The sequence below is a fragment of the Coturnix japonica genome, chromosome 1 (assembly GCF_054131305.1).
Source record: "Coturnix japonica strain WE chromosome 1, WE-NBRP24, whole genome shotgun sequence".
Lineage (NCBI taxonomy): Eukaryota > Metazoa > Chordata > Aves > Galliformes > Phasianidae > Coturnix > Coturnix japonica.
In genome coordinates, this window is record NC_140663.1 from 115,792,209 (window position 1) to 115,809,539 (window position 17,331).

Here is a 17,331-nt window from a genome sequence, read left to right on the forward strand (position 1 = left end):
GTAAGATACTTCCTCCCCGCCCCCCCCCTTTTTACTGTCATAAGTGCATGACACAGTATCTGACAGGGAGCCATTCATGTTGAAGTTTAAACAATACTGAATTAGCTACTCTAAATGCTTTTGCCTTTTTATAATCACCGAAACCTGTCAACCTTTCTCTGTTCACTAAGAACATTACTTATTTAGGTCAGAATATCTTAGAATTGATAGACAAGTATGTTTCGGTTGCTATTTTTATATGATGAAAGCAGTATTATATGATCACTGAGAGAAGGCCTAGGTGTATAATGTCTGTATCAAAGGACATTTAACATGGTCTTACTCTGGTGGAATGGCTCTCTCAGACAAAACTGTTCTTGCATCAGTTTTACTATAACTGAAGAAGTCTGTTCTAAATAGAAAGCAAAAATCTTTTTGACGCTACAAAAATCTTCTTCAAATCCCTCATTTCTCATCCTTTCAAATCATTTATTTTCTAAGAAATGTAGGAAATCGTTATGATAAGATTAGATTAAAAAAAAAAGAAATATATTTCATTGTAAGACAACAAAATATTACTTTGACGTGAGCAGTTATGGTGATATAGTATTGTTATCTCTCCTTCTAAAAGTGCTGTGCAAAAGAAGATGGTCACTTCCTGTACCAATTTTCTATCAAGTTTACGTTCCTCTGTATTGTTCAGCAATGAATGCAAGAAACAATAATCATTGGCATTCTTGCAGACAATGTGAATCCTTCCTAATCTGCACCAGCAAGTATCTTTTGTTCACCACAAAGCAAGCAAGCAAAAGAACTAGAAACACCTATGCAAGGGAATGGGTTCTGCAAACAGGTGTGACAACCACACCTGACTGTTTACTTATGAAGCTATGTAACAGTCATTCATGGTAAATCAAAGAACAGAAGGAACAAATTTCTTACTACTTTGAAATTAATGACCTAGAGGCAGGAAATCTACTTATGAGGCTTCAGTAGATGTATAAACTGCAAATTTTTTATTATATTAGAGGGTAGAACAATAAGTAATACATTTCAAATAACAAATATTTAGAGATAGAATAATAGAATCATAGACTACACCAAGTTGGAAGGTTACAGTGAAGATCATTGTGTCCAACCCATATCTACTCAAAATTCACACCCTGTGCCTGAGAGCATTTTCCAAATACTTCTTGAATTCCAGCAGGCTTGGTGCCATGATCACTGCTCTGGGGAGCTTGCTTCAGTGTCTGACCACCCTCTGGTGAAGAACATTTTCCTAATCCCCAACCTGAACCTTTCCTCACACAGATCCATCCTATTGTTCCCTTGGGTCCTATCGCTGCCAGCAGAGAGAACTGTGTGGACAGCTTGTGAAAGGCTTTCTTTCTTAAATGCTCAAAATGGGCGAAACAAGAAAGGGGAAGATTTTATAAGAAGTATATTGCCACCATTTTTTTATCCAAAATCTTTCATTTTCAAACTAATGCATTTATACTTGCTGCAGACAACAGCTTCACCTATCTACTCTTGCACTGAAAATTTGATAGTAAAAATAAGATTTTCATATTTGTTCTATATAATATCATGGTGTTTCTCAGCTTGCAGTATCTGCATAGACTCTTCCTTCTGAATACTCTCTAATTACAGAATCACAGAATTGTAAGGGTTGGAAGAGACCTCTAGAGCTCATCAAGTTCAAATCCCCAGACGTAAACACTGTGTTCACAAATGGGGACTCTTTAAGCATATGAATTCAGCCCACAGTTTTTAGTTATTAAGACTCAATATGATATTAATAAAAATGAAAGTAAGAATGATTCTGTAAACAATGTGAACCCTCTTCAATGTAACAACATAACTCCTTACATTATGAGTAACATATCTTTTCAAGGGTTAAGGAAAAATTCAAAGCATTCCTTTCCTTACTCTCACTCATTCAGAAGTTAATTTTATTTTAATTCCATCTCACATAAATGGTAATACCTGTCAAAACTAGAAGTTGTTTTAAAATGGTACTTCTAAGCAGATCTTTCCTGCTTTGTCTTCTTTTTCTTATGAGCTTAACTTTTTAGTTCTGTAGAACCCAGATGAACCTCTCTAAAACAAAAGATTCTGAACATTTTTACCACTTACTGGACTAAAACCTGCAGAATAGAAAATATTCCTCATTGTTTTAATTGCTTTAATAATGTAACAACCAATGCTGCAGAAAATGTTAAATACATGACTAGAAAGATGTCAGCACCCCTATATGAAAAACAAAATATTTCTCATGGAATACTGTGGAAAACTGGATGTTGGGTTTTGCAATATCTGTTAATCACAATAGCTACGAATTCTGTAATAACATAGAAAGAATCCCTGAATGGTGAATTTGATTGAGCTATTGCCAGCAATTGTAGAAGATCCCAAGATACAAGAAACTAAGAATAAGTAATAATTAAAAACACTCTATTTTGTAAGTGAAGCTAACTGAAAAAAATTGTGAGAGTTATGCTCATAGGTTAGACAGAGCTAAGTTTTATGAAAACTTCCTTTCAGAGGTAATATTCTGACACATTTTCACCACCTGACCAATGGTTTTCAGCTACGCATTCTTCAGACTGAACAGCACTGAAGGTATACCCCTGGATTGCAGTTAATGCACTTTCAAGGAGGTAATATAAGCCTCAGCGTTCAGTGGAAAGTTTTTACCTGGTATCACCCTGTATTAAACATCCAATTTCAGCAAAATCCTTGGCTAAAATATCAGATAACAGAGCACATCACCTTTTAGACTTACCAGACTTTCAAAAATATTAAAAGGACTTATCATTTGATAGCTTTACAGTCTTCCTCGTGATTAGATATCTTCCTCATATATTAGATCTAGACATTTTCTGATTATTTTGTCCTTTGTAGAAGACAAGTGTGCATAGATAGATAAGATCATTTTTAATACTGTATTTACATTTCTATAACTATTAATAATGTCCATCTTATCGTTATTATTATTTTTTTTTTTCATGTAAACTGAAGTAAAGATCTTCAGTGAAATTCTGCAGCCTTTAAAAGTCATTATACATGTATGATGTGCCAGTTTGATTCTATGGTTTACTGTGCCTCAGTTGAACTTACTGTGACATATCTCTTGTTGTTTTTGTTTGTTTGTTTGTTTGTTTGTTTTGTTTTGTTTTGTTTTGTTTTAAAAAAAAGAACTGAATGACAATTTCAGAATATGGAAGCAAATAATTCTAAAATGCCAATTTTATAATAATTTACTAGAAGAGAAATCTAACACACAAGTCACTAAATATTTTCATAATAATGCAAACGTGTATTACATGTTTATATTCCTCCTTTTTCTTGGAATAAAAATAGCTTCCACTAAATAATAAAATCCATTTTGAAATAGAAAATGTAAAGCACTGTCAGCACAGTCACTGTAACATTTATCAGAAATATTATAGTATTTGTATTATTAGTAACAAAATATTATGAATGTTATTATTTCTTTATAATACAAACTGTACTGCATCAGATTTTTCAATGTTTATTAAGCAGGGTTACAATATATTCCCTCCTTATCAAATTCAAATTTTGCCCACAGTCAGAGGAACCTGAAAGATGCAATAGTTCCCTTCAGCTGAAGATTTGCTCTGTATCTGAAGAATTCTCTCTTTATAATTAAGTTGTCATAGCAATGCATTTTTAATAGTACTGATTCATAGACCACTAATGTGCTAGAGACAGAGCTCTCTATATTTTTTAGCTTTCAGTTATGCTAAATTATAGCTTTTGCAAGTACACAAGTATCAGTCTATTCACACTAGTAGAAGTATGTGTGATGTTGAATTAGGCCAAAGTATTTTATGATACACATAAATAACAGAACTCTATACAAAACTCTGAACATCTCAGCTTAAGAAATTCAAGGCAGAACTTACACCTGATTTGTTTTATCTTTGAACGTAGTTTAACTAAACAACCTAAGTAATTACTCCAGACTAAACAGAAAGAAAAGCTAATATATATATATATTTCACATCTGCTGTTTTTGTATGTTGGTACTTATGTGGTACAACAGGAAATTGTGAAGAATATGCACTGAAAATGGAAAATCACAGTACTTTGCTGACACTGTTTTAAGATCTTCCAATAAGATATTTGTCAGATATTTGTCAGGTTTTAGAGGAACAGGAATTCATCTTCCAATACTTTGGACTGTATACATTTATTGTTTTCAAGGACTTATCACAAGCATTAGTACTTTTCTCTATGAGAGAGTAATGTGAATTGTAAGCCAAGGAAATTGCCTAGTATTCGATTCTTTTTTAAATTCTGAATTAAAGAATGTGAATTATTTTTTAGTATCAGATAAAATGAAAGTGAATCAGAGAGATGAAGAAGATGGTGTTAGCCTCTTTTCTTTGGCAAAGAGAGAAAAAGAAAGGGACAGATTCTTTTTCTCACATCTCTCCAGGAAGGATAAGGCTTACATTTGTAATTGTTTGTTGAGAAGAGCATTCTCAAGTAGCATACATTCTCTAAATGCTCCTTCAAAGGGCTGATGAAGGGAAAGATATGCGGTGAATGTTGTAACTGACTTAACTAATATATTTCTATGAGGATAAGCATTGATTTGGTTATGAGGAGTGCCTTTGACTGTAAAAATATAAATGTAAAATATTCAGCAAAACTAATTGTTCACTTTGACATTTATGAAATTCTCTGGTTGATGTGGAAAGCATACCTGCTGAAGTCAGACTTCAGAAGCATGCAAGCAGGGGAAAGGTATGCAAAACTATAAATTTCACCTACAACAAATTTCTCTGTTTCATATTTTATAGCCCATGCTTCAAAAATAAAGCCAAAAAGGATTTTTCGTTTTTTTAACTTAAGGACAATAGCAATCTAACAACATCAAAGATAAAGTTCTTAAGCAAATTGTGAAGTGCTGCAGGCAACAGAAGAGTGATAGACTAAGCAGAACTCTTGGCAAAGCTAAACCTATGCTTTGACTATATATAGAAAAAAATATATATACATACAAGCTGAGGCTGACCAACAAAGTCTCCTCTCCCCCCCCCCCCAAAAAAAAAAGAGGGTATATAGGGTGCATATATATATATATATATATGGGTAATATATGTTCTTTTTCTATATCTTTAGAATAAGTTGTACTTTAATTAATAAAAAATAACATATTCCTCAGCAGTTTCAATCATAGAATCACCAAATCCTTAGACTTGGAAGGGACCTTTAAAAGTCATCTAGTCCAAATTCCCTGCAATGAATGGCGACATCCACAGCTAGAACGGGGTGCTGGTGCTCAGAGCCCCATCCAGCCTTGCCTTGAATGTCTTCAAGGACGAGGCATCCACCACATCTCTGGGCAAGCTGTTTTTAATTTTTAAATTAAATGACTGAAATAATGTCTTCTCAAAATAAAATAAAATAAAATAAAATAAAATAAAATAAAATAAAATAAAATAAAAAAATAAAATAATAATAAAATAAAATAAAATAAAATAAAATAAAATAAAATAAAATAAAATAAAATAAAATAAAATAAAATAAAATAAAATAAAATAAAATAAAATAAAATAAAATGTCATTCATACAGGCTCCTTTAGCTATGTTCATTTTCGTACATGAAAATATAATATCACCTAGTATTTGCAGAAGTAGTGCCTGTCAATGAGCTCTGTGATCAGGATTAAAAAAAAGGTCTGTGGAGGGAGACTAGAGAACAATTATTACAGTAGCTGGTAATATAATACACTTTGAACTTACCAATTGCTTCAGGTAAAGTTGCTGAGATATCAAAAGAAAAAAATAACCATACTTGTTCTTCCATGAGTACTTGCAGTGCTGATAGTATCAGGGTGCATGCAGCTGTAATGTAAGTATGTTTATCTCTGTACAACAATAGCACATGAGACAGAGATAAGCAGGCACAAAACTTTAACTCACTGCAATAAATATCTTTAAAAATATGATTGTGTTGTCTACATTGAAAAGGCATTTCTGAATATCTGAGATTGAACAAGTAAAACTGAAGGAGAGTAATTTTATGGGTCAGATACAAAAGAAAGCAGAAATCAATACTTAGCTATTGCTTATTCTCAAACTATATAGTAGGCCGACAAAATGTGATTCCATTCTGAAATGATGCCAGTCTTATGACACTGTTATTACCAGATTCTGAATAGGCTTTATGTTTCACTTCCTTTGGAGAATGTATAAAAGGAATATCACACTTGAAACTGTTTTCTCTCAATAAAAGAAGTAGACTAGCCCTCATCATCACTCCCCTTCATTTCTTATTACACTCACCTTCAGCAAAGTTGACCCTTTGCTCAGTTAAGGGGGTACTTCATCTCACAAATGCGTATTAATGAGAAAAGACTTCTGCCTGCCTGGAGCTCTGCCTATTTCTCTCATTATGAGGCAGAATAATTACATCCAATCACAGATTTTTAAAAAATGGCCCTAGATAAACAGCTTTTCCTATTGTTTGGTTCTTCTTTATGCTCATCAAATGCAAGATGTTTAAGCAAAGTTGTACTAAATACAAAACGTTGATGTAGCCTTTTTTTTTTTTTTTTTTTTTTTTTTTCCTTTGGAAAATGACTTAATTTGTAGACTTGAAATAGGTCTTATTGTTCATCTGCAGACTTACACTCTAACTTAGCCTTGAAACTAGGTAAAGGAAAAATATTACATATAAAAATTATTTTAACCAAAAATGCTACATCAAAGGATTGTTTCAAATCTTCATTTTTAAGCAGTACTATGAGCAACTTTTAATGTTGACTGATATGTGAAAAACGCACACTTAGTTTCATTCAGACCAGAGATTTTTATGGGAAAGGAAACATGGTCTAATTATTTTGGACAAAGCTATCAGAAACAGTGAGCTTTTGGTTAAGAAGGAGAGGATAAGTAGACAAGGCTTTATTTAGTTCATAAAAAGCATGAAAAGGTTATGTATAATCCTGAACTAATTTACTGAATAATGACTATGACTCAATGTTACTTCTGCGCTTCATTATTTCAGTAGTAAAAATTGGTCAGGTTGGTATCATACTCAAGCTGTTACTCAGCAAGACATCCTATTATCTGTACATTTTTAGACAGATGTAACAGTTAACCTTGACTACTTTGTTCTGCAGAACAGGGTATCTTCCAGGCAAGTTTAAAAAATAGATTGCAGTACTGTCTTCCTATGCAATATTAATGTCCAGCAATAAATAAATGCAAGATGGAAACATGGCTCTGTAAATAGCTGTATTTTAGCAAAAGAATAGTGAACAAAATAATGAAGAATGGTTAGATATTTTAAGCAATTTATTTGTTACTATAGTTGAAGGCTTTTTTGCAATTCTTTTCAAGATGCAATAACAATTATATTAAACATTTAAAGTTTGAGTAAGTAAGTTTACTTACTGTTTCCTGGATGCCATCGTACTGCATTTAAATATGCATTACAGTAATGGAAAAGAAATTCATGCTTCGATCGGATAACTTTTCCTTGAAGTAAAGGCATCAGATCATGTCCATCAATAATTCTGGGTAATAAAGCATTTCAAATTCAGAAGAACAATCCAAACTTCCTCTTTCTGAGAAGATGTTATAACTGTGCATTTTCACTTCTTGAAATCTACCTCTCATGATTTGAACAGACACTTCCAATTGATCAGTTTGGAAAAAAATCTTTAGGTGCACTTCCCCTTTGATTTCTACATTATTTAAGGAAACATTAATTTTATAGTTTTTTACTAGGAATGATTGCTTCTTGCTCCCACTTTGCTTGCTGAGAATGAGATCAGACACTTGTTTAAACTGCTAAAGCACAGCCCTCTGAATTTAAATATATAACTGCTCAAGTTGTTTAGAAGTAGTCTGGCTGACATAACAACCAAGACCTAAGAAATCTCTGCTACACTGTGCTTGCATACCCTGAAGCAATGGTAATAATTATGTCTAGTAAATTATGAATGCCAGAGTTTAACACAGAACTAGTGATTTCAAAGCTGAAAATGATCTATGTATTAGTGTTTACCAACAACATATAAAAACACATACAAAGTACATATGCACACAAATACAAGAGCTGTGTTCTAATTTATTATGTTGGCTCACAATGCCAGAGGCAATTGTTGGTGGTACTGCAGTAGAGGATGAACCTTCCCACCAATATTCTATTACCTTTCATTGCTGTGCAACAGCAGAGAGGCAGTCTGACAAAATGGTGTCAGACATGGAAGTGAATATGAAGCAAATGTGTGTCATTTAATTCCTCCATGCAGGGAAAAAAAAAAAAAGACTCCTATTGACACTCAGCAACGCTTGCTGAATGTTTATAGAGACCAAACAGTGGATGTGAGCAGAATGAGGGTGGTACATTTCAGCAGTGGCAATAGCAACAGTGGGTCATCTCTGCTGGTACAGATTTTTATTCAAGCAGCATGCAGGCTTTGACCATCACTAATGGTCATAACTATGCTTAAAAATAGTGTTCTGTAGCTTAACATCTGCTCAATCAAAGAAGTTTCATATGAAGTTCGTTTGTGCTGGTATACAGGTCAGCAGGTAAGTATCTCTTAAAACATTTTGAGCAACATTTTGTAAAAATATTTTTTAAACTCTTAAACATTTAAATGTCTGCCAGTTTTCATGACTATATAATTCTTGTTTCATAACTACTACAGGGTGGGCACACATTACATTTTTTTAAGCCTTGATCTAGACCTGACTGTGAAATTCTTGGCAGCAAGGGGATACATTTTCAAATTGTCGTGTTTTCTTCCCTGAGTTATTCACTCCAGTTTTGCTCCTGCAAGCTTGGCCACTGTTAAGCTGAGAGCAGGACTGATTCATGTCTAGTGCATACAACCTGTTCTACAGATTTTTGATGGGGAAAAGATGTTTCCAGTAATATACTTCTAGTAGTCTTATACACAGCATAGTCCACATCTGTTAGTTCTATGAGAATATCTAAGCCTGAGTCTTCACTCAAGACACATTAAAATGAAATGCAAAAGATCTGTTCTGATTTAGATTAGTCTGAACTGCTTAGGTTAGACAGCGTTTCTGTTTGCAAGGGATATCTCAATGCAAGTCTGACTAATTTTTCATATCCTACACATGTTCTGACCTGCTATTTCCTGCACACACTCGATGAATCATCATTAGTCGAGTGTCTTTGCTCATGGCTGGTCTACCTCATGTGGATTCTTGGTGCTTTGTGCTCAAAAGTTGTTTGTGCATGGCAGATGTGTTCAAAGCCAAGTGTAGCAGCAAGTTTCTCTACATACTGAAGTTGGATGGCAACGTGATTTAGGTGGGTGCATCTTCCTGATGAGAATGGATATCTCCCAAAGAAACTAAAACGTATCAGACTACAGAGCACTCTTAAGAAATTATTTTTACTCATTTGGTAGAAAAAAATAAATTGAATGAAAAGCATAGTTAGCATTTTGATGTGACTTGCTATACTCTCACTCTGTAACTGTCCAGTACTACTTCCCTTTCCTGTAGGCTTACTGCACCAGATGACATAACTGTATTATAATTCTCTGAACTAGCCACACAGCTGATCTTTACAAATGATGTCCACAAAAGAAAAAAAAACAAAAAACAAGCAAGCAAGCAAACAAAAAGAACCCAAAACAGTTACAAAAGAAAGTAAGGGAAATAATTAGCGCTTGAGACTGATTTCCAGCTTTTTATAACTAGAGAGTACACATACCTGTCATAGGGTAACTGTGCCCCAGCAAGTTTGACAATGGTAGGAAAAATATCCATGTTGCTCGTTGGATCATCAATATAAGTGCCAGCCTGTATCATTCCAGGCCAACGGAGAAGCCCTGGCACACGAATACCTCCTTCCCAGTTAGTTGATTTTCCACCTGAAAAAGAAAGTGTTTGATAAGACACCAGTTTCTCCCTAGAAAAACAGTATACAACACCACAAGACACCGTTTATGTCATGCTACAGTAGTTTTTCATTAAATGCATTTTAACTTGCTAGGTATAGTGTACTAGATTTCCCACCTACAATCAGAATCTTTTCTATAATAAATTTGCTATTATTAGACAGAGTTTATAAAGTGTATTTAGTTATACTAAATAAATAAATAATAGTTGTGGGAAATAAAAAGGCATCTTGCAAAATTCTTCATAGAAAATTTGATCAAGGAAATGAATCTTACAGATATATACAGACATAACTACAAAACAGGAATCAAAATAAATTGAAGTATGACTCAATCTAAGGTATAAAACCAGAAAATATATATTTTATTAAAATGGTGTCGAAAGTCTTTATTTAGAATTATCAATTTAAACATGTTACTGAATTCTCTAAATAAATGCACTATTTAGAAATTTGCTACAATTATAATAATAATGGAAATTAGAAATGGAATATAAATTTTATACTATTAGAAATTCTATTAGAAATAGAATGGAATGTGTATGTTGAAATCACATCACTAAGTGAAGCCAACAGTAACTCATGGCTCAAATATTATATGTCTACATTTGTTTCTCCTATTTCAAGTAAAAATAAATCAATTAATAAAAGAAAATATCACAATGAAGTGTTTCCTTCATGGCTCAGAACTTCAATGAACGAGGATTTTCAGATCTTCATTGTCAAGCTCAGGCCATACATACTGCCTTGACATCTCCATGACATTTTTCCATTTCCATATTGGAGGATCCAGAACGGATATTTCTTTTCCTACATTTTTTTTTTTCACTCATTAATAATAAGATGGCAATTTCACAACTGTTTATGTATAGAGAGTTTTGTGGCAGAAATCTTTTAGCTTGTGGTTTTTTCTTACAATACACTACTGCATAATTTCCTTTTAGGTTTCATCAAAATATGTGATGCTGAATATATAATATAAAGTAGCCAGGAAACATAATTAATTATTAATCTGACATTAAAAAACAAACAGACAAACAAACAAAAACCTAATATACAACAGTGCAACAAGCAAAATTATTTGCTTAAGCTGTACATTAAGCTAGTACATTGGTACCTAATATAAAAGTTAAAAATTAGATGCAAGGATTATTTTTGTTTAAATTATTGTTGAAGGAAAAAGGAATTTCAAAATAACTAACTAAATAAAATGTAGATTTAAATTTATAAAGATGTTATTTGGTTATTTGGCTTTAAATCACTACCATTTAGCAGAAGGAACTATGCCAAATATTTAATACCTTAACTTCAAAAAATGAGATAGATGTCAAGAAACTTTGTTCACCTTTTGTACAAAAGATGTCTCTAGCCATCCATGTACAATAGTCATTTGCACTTCAAGAGCAAGTTGGGCATTGTATGTTACCCAGCAGGAAAGTGTCAAGGTTAATAGCTCAACTGGCTTATGAACCACAATAAATCCTGCCTAGCAGGAGTATTTAAGTCTGAACATGAATCCAGGAAAAGGATATTAAATTATAGATGTTTGCAAATTAAAATATTTTTTCAGTGAAAATGTATCCCAGGGAGATGATATACCTATATGAGCCAGGTCCTAGTTCTGTATAAACATCCCAACAGCCTGTTGGCTGTACAAGATGGAGAAAATCCTGAGAGTGAATCTACCTTCTAAAGGTAATTTTCATTGTTTTGTTCCTCTTACCTCTGCACATTTGTCTGAGCTTAGTAACAGTGCTTTGTAGATTGGACTGTTTAAATAAATTCTATTTTTACTGTTCCTTTGATTTTTGTCTTGTGTAATTTGAAGTAATTTCAAGGTAAGTGTTGAAATCCATTCCCACACACACTGCAACTTTTAAACCCAAGATACTGGATAACTTTTAGAGCTACTAAATTCACAGTACAATTTTCCTGAATCATTATAGAGATAGAAAACTTCCAAATAACCCCAGCACAAACAGAGAACTCAGCAAACACTCCCTGCCTACCGTGAGATAAAAAAGCAAAAATGGACTCCACAGTAGGACTATCTCCTTGTGTACTTCAATGAAGAAAAGACTGTTTTCATTTGAAAAGACTAATTGGAGCATATTTTTTTAATAACTCTGGAGGAGATATTAGGAAGATAGAAAAATAGCAGGGAACTAGGGCAGGAATGACAGGTTACTAAGGAAGACTGTATTCTATGCCTACACAGTTTTCCACTTTACTAAAACTTTGTTTAGTGACATCACTAGATTTGTTTGAAATGAAATGAAAATTTTGATATATATTGTCTTTCAAATTGTAGCTATTACATGTTGTTCAAGCTCTCTGCTTTTATTTCCCTTACAGAATAAATAAGGATTTCACACTGATGCTTGAAACACGATGCAAAAATTCAAACAGCTGAAATATTAAAAGAAAAATAAAGATTCCACAAAAGGTCATTATGTAAAAATAATATCTCTTGCTATTTCAAAATCTAACTCATTAGTTTTCTGTTTTTCTTGGAGTCAGCAACACTGAGACAGAGAAAAGGCAGAAACTTAGCAGTCTTTATTCCTGGCAAACTCTAAGCAGAGTATCAATATTTTAGTTTTCTTCTTTTAAATTTTTCTAAAAGTGTTTTTAAAACAGCACAAAACACCCCAGGCTGTATTTTCATGCTTAGCTATCTAAGCTTTCTGAATAGTTGAACCCTTTAGTGTTTTATTGAACAACAGCCTACGTTTACCTTTTTCTGAAAACTGCAGGAGCAGACACACAATAGACATAACTCTCTGCAGTCATCCACAACATGATCTCAAATTTCCATTTTAACCACATCTCAAATCTTTGCCATAAGAATATCTCTTTTCCCACTCCCTCTGCTTTAAATTGACTACTATTACCTAACTTTGGGAATAGAGCTTGTATGGAAGTTGATATACAAAAGAGAACTCTGTGGTATATCGCTACTAATATTTTGAATGATGCATGATGAAAAGTATTTAAGATAAGTTTTTTTAGATCTCTTGGATTATAACCATGCTACCATTTCATTCCTTTTTGAACTCATATAAAAACAAACCCTTCAAAACATATTTTTCTTCTGAATGAAAATATAAGGAAAGTAATTGTTTGCCCACCTGCTTGTTGTAGACTTTCCACTACAAATACTGATAATCAGATCTTGTTACTACTGTTAATCTTACAAAAGCATCAAAAAGCTATTTGTTTTTACTTGCATGCATACTCATTATTACACTGATTTTCAATCCTTTTTTCATACTTCTTTTATTAATTTTCAACTTGATTTGTTCCTGTACAGGTGAAACACAGATCATACAGACATATTATCTTCTTCATCTTTCTTCTAAATAAGTGAAATTCTTCCACAGGAAATTTATTGTTTTAGTCAAAAGTACAAGATGTCTGGATTATTAAAAAATAAAACTAAAAATTGGACCACTTCAGAGAATGAAAAAATACAGTACATTGGAAATAAATTCAATGCCTACTCTCATTAAAGTCAAAAGAGAAACTAACTCATATTACTAAATATTTATTAGCACAGTTTCTGCAGTGAAAGTGAGGATCAATTTGACTTCTCTTTGAATTACTGAAAGGAAAAGTTTTACTAATAACATAAACATTGCTGAATAAACTGGTAGCTGCAGTATAGTGAAAATGCATCAATTTCAATAAAAATACCAGCTAATTATTTTCACCTGTCTGTGTTTGGGACTCACAGATCTATAATAGATGTTGTTTGAAAAATCAATGGCTAAGTTGGTAAGAAATATTGGTTTTGTCAGGTGTCATTCACTAGGTATCATAAACTGGAGGACTCCAAAGGAACTAATGGGCCTAAAGGATGCAAAGGACTTATTGGTTAATAAGGTTTGCAGGAATTCACACATTTGCAAGAGAAAGTAATCTCTTAAAAACACTAAGTAGCTAAGAAAAAGTATATTATCGAGTGCGTACCCAAGAATCATTCAGAAGATCCTGAGCTGTTGGGCAGAAGATCTTACTAAAATAGTCATTCCAATTTTGCTACAGAGGCTGCATCTACATTTAAAAATTCAAAAGACTTATGACAAGGACCTTCAAGAAAAGTTTCTGGAATATTAAACAGTTGCTAGGGGACTAAAAGTTGTCATGAATCAAAATCTGACTAACAGTTAGGGAAAAAATATGTAAAACCACTTAGGACCCATGCAAAAAACTAAATAGTAAGGTATCTTGATGCTACTCTGTACAATGTCCTTCATTATTTTAATACATTTACTTCAATATTGGAACTGGAGAGAGTTGTAAAACTGAACAAAATCTACATATGACACTGAGTATCACAGATTTGTCAAATTCAAGATAATAGACTTCTCACCAAGCAGGATGAAGAAGAAACAAAATGCAAGTTCAAATTCTATATGAATATTTGCAGCGCAATTGAAATTATAGAAAAAATAACTGAACTAGAGTCTATGCTCTTAGTTATTATATAATAACCTTAACTGTACATATAATAAAATGGACCTATGCTAAGTCTTATGTTTAAAGCACAGTTGTAATTAATAAAATAAAAAGATAGCAGGTGGGATACAAAATGAAGCTGCTAATATAAAAAGTTAAATAGATAATGCACAGAAAACACAAAAAGGCTATTTCAAGAGAATGTATTGTACAATTTGAAATATTTCACAGAAGAAAAAAGAAACAAAAACAGAAACAACAATAAGAAATCAGGGGCAAAGGTCAACACATCAAACAGAGCAGACACTAACCAGACAATACATTTCCGAATGAAGTATTAAGGGGAAAGAGTCACAATAAAAATATGGAAAAGAAAGGTAAGACATAATAGCTTATTACTCCTTTATCAAAGAAGAAATACTACACTTCAAAGAGATGTTTAATGGAATCTGAAATTGTCCCACTTCACAACAGTAACTGTCTTCTTTAATCTGTATTTCAGTGCTAAAAATTTAAACTCAAAGCAGACCTTCATACTTATATGATGAAAAATTGTAATACTTAATGCTAAAAACCTTTCTAGAATTGTAATTGTCAAGATTTGTGTCTAATACCAAGGTCATACTACACAGGACTTGGAAGTCTTCTCTGAAGAAGTACAGCTCCTGCATCATCTTCTGAGGCTTCTGGTTTTGACATCTGTCAGAAAAAGGCAACTGGAAAGAGGACTCACTGTTTTAATCCATCACTTCCATATTATCTAATAATATCCTTAAAAAAGGACACTGGAAAATCACACTAGGTATCAACTAGTTAAAAACCACATTAGTTCTAATTTCAAGAGATATCCAAATTTAGAGTGATCTTTCCACAGTCAGGATATAGAATAAAAATAACATCAAATAATATTTTTTTGTATTCAGTTTTGCATTGAAAGCCTAACTCTCAAATCTCCTCTTAAATTTGTTATTGGTGCGGATTTGTCTGGATATCAAGACAAATTAGTGAGTACAAATTGTGGAGAGCTTTTGATTTAGGGCAGTACAATTATTGCTCAATATCGTGCACCAGCTTTGACAAGAGGGTTAAGTGTCTTGATTCATATTTTCATATCCAGTACTCATATACAAAAAGGTACGTAACTAAGATTATTTAGCTAAGGCAGGGAGGAAAGACACAAATGTCCTCCAGTTTTGCAAATGAATAGAGCTCCTAGTGCATGCACACAAACAAATAGGGATTGTTCTTTTTACTTTTTCAATCACACTGTTATAACAGTGTCTGAGACTTACGTGTTTTACAGGTCTGGTTTTCACTAATTCCATCAGAGATGTACAGAGCCTTAACACTTGACTGCTAATATAAATAAATCCTTATGCATGAAAATTGCTTATTACACAATCAATTGAACGTTTCCACTTCAACTCTTCTGCAAGTTATTCTTAATATACTTGTTAAATTGAGGGCTGATACAGAGATGGTGACAATGAAAGATAAAACAGAGTTCTTTGTATTTTAAATCTGTAAATGTACAATTAGCTGATTGCATAGGTATTTCTTAATTTCTTTTTATATTATTAAGAACCTCACTCATACAATAATTATTTTATTTCTTACATAGCAATTATTTTATGGCTCGTTATTTTACTACATTGTAGTACTTCCAGTATAGCATAAGAGGCAACTACAAACCATGGTATAATTCATTTTGAAAATAAAAGACATACCACTCCCAAGATAACCCAGTCAATCAGATTTTCATTAATTCAGATAAGATCTATTTCAAATTGCTTTCTGTTCTCTAAGTATGAATACAAAATTCTGTAAAGTTTAATAGAAACTACTCCATTCAATCAAACTATTCCTCAGGAAGGCATATTCCCCAGTGTATTCGTTTTCTTTTTTTCTTGTCATCATTAATCCTCTGTCTTATGTCTGGCATCCTAGAAAGCAAATATTTTTTAGAGCTTCTAAAACACCTCGGGCTGTGCCTTCAGCTACAGATAGGTAACCATATGGTTCCTTAATTACTTAAAGCACCATGTAAGGCTTATGTGCTAATGTTTAAGATAGATTTCACTCTGGTGTTAACCCAAGGGAATCCATCTGATGCTCTGTAACCTCATGACTTCAGCATTACTTGTTTTGCTAATGTACCGATTCCTTTATAGCTGTCGTAAGGTCCAAGGATCACTTTTTCAGAAAGATGCCTACTGACTAAAAGGAGTGGAGTCCTTTCACTTGAAAATTTTACTGCATTGTTATTGCTTACTCTATGTATCTTTCTTCCTTTGTGCAGTTTTGCAGATGTTACAAGACAGATTCACCAGATGATCTTGCTGCCATCCAGAGGAACCATGATGGGATAGAGTAATTGGCTGACTGAAAACTCATGAAGTTCTGCAAAGGAATGTGCCAAACCTGCATTTCTGAAGAAATCTGCTGTGCTCTTGCACCAGAAAAAGCTGGGGACCAAGCATCTTTGCAGAGAAATATCTGCAGGTCCTGGTACCTGACTAATTGAATGTAGACTTGGGGCAATGAAGGTCAACAGTGTCTTTGGCTGCAGCAGGAGAATGTTGATAGAAGGTCAAGAGAAGTGATTCTTTCATTCTTTTCAGACCTGATAAGATATGCCTGAAGTGCTGATTTCAGTTCTGGGATCATCAGTACAGAAGAGATATGGACATGGAGTGAGTTCAAAGGTGAGCCATGAAAAATTTAATGTAGTTTAACACAATCATGGAATCTTAGGGTAGGAAGGGACCTTTAGAGGCAATCTAGTCCAGCTCCCCTGCAATGAACAGGGACATCCACAGCTAGGCAAGGTTGCCCAAAGCCTGATCCAGCCTTGCCTTGAAAGTCTCCAGGGACGGGGAATTAGATGGTTTAAATGTAATACTCCAGCATGTGAGGAGAGGCTGATAGCTGGGACTGTTCAGCCTGGAGAAGAGAAAGCTGGGTGG

General features: G+C 33.3%; 1 protein-coding gene across 19 annotated transcripts in view; it reads right to left on the reverse strand.

The window, feature by feature from the left end:
* Window positions 1-17,331, reverse strand: part of STS (steroid sulfatase) — a 93,076-nt gene that overhangs the window by 18,130 nt on the left and 57,615 nt on the right. For 15 of the 19 annotated variants that reach the window (XR_014947444.1, XR_014947446.1, XM_015848896.3 and 12 more), the window contains 2 exons: window positions 9,719-9,878; window positions 7,414-7,535 (listed from right to left, as the gene is read on the reverse strand). Coding sequence is in view for 17 of the 19 variants with exons in the window: in XM_015848896.3 (XP_015704382.2) it covers window positions 7,414-7,535; window positions 9,719-9,878 (282 nt within the window). In the remaining 2 variants the exon portion in view is untranslated. The remainder of the gene's footprint in view (window positions 1-7,413; window positions 7,536-9,718; window positions 9,879-17,331) is intronic. The other 4 variants (XM_085550878.1, XM_085550873.1, XM_085550864.1 and 1 more) reach the window with 1 other exon arrangement.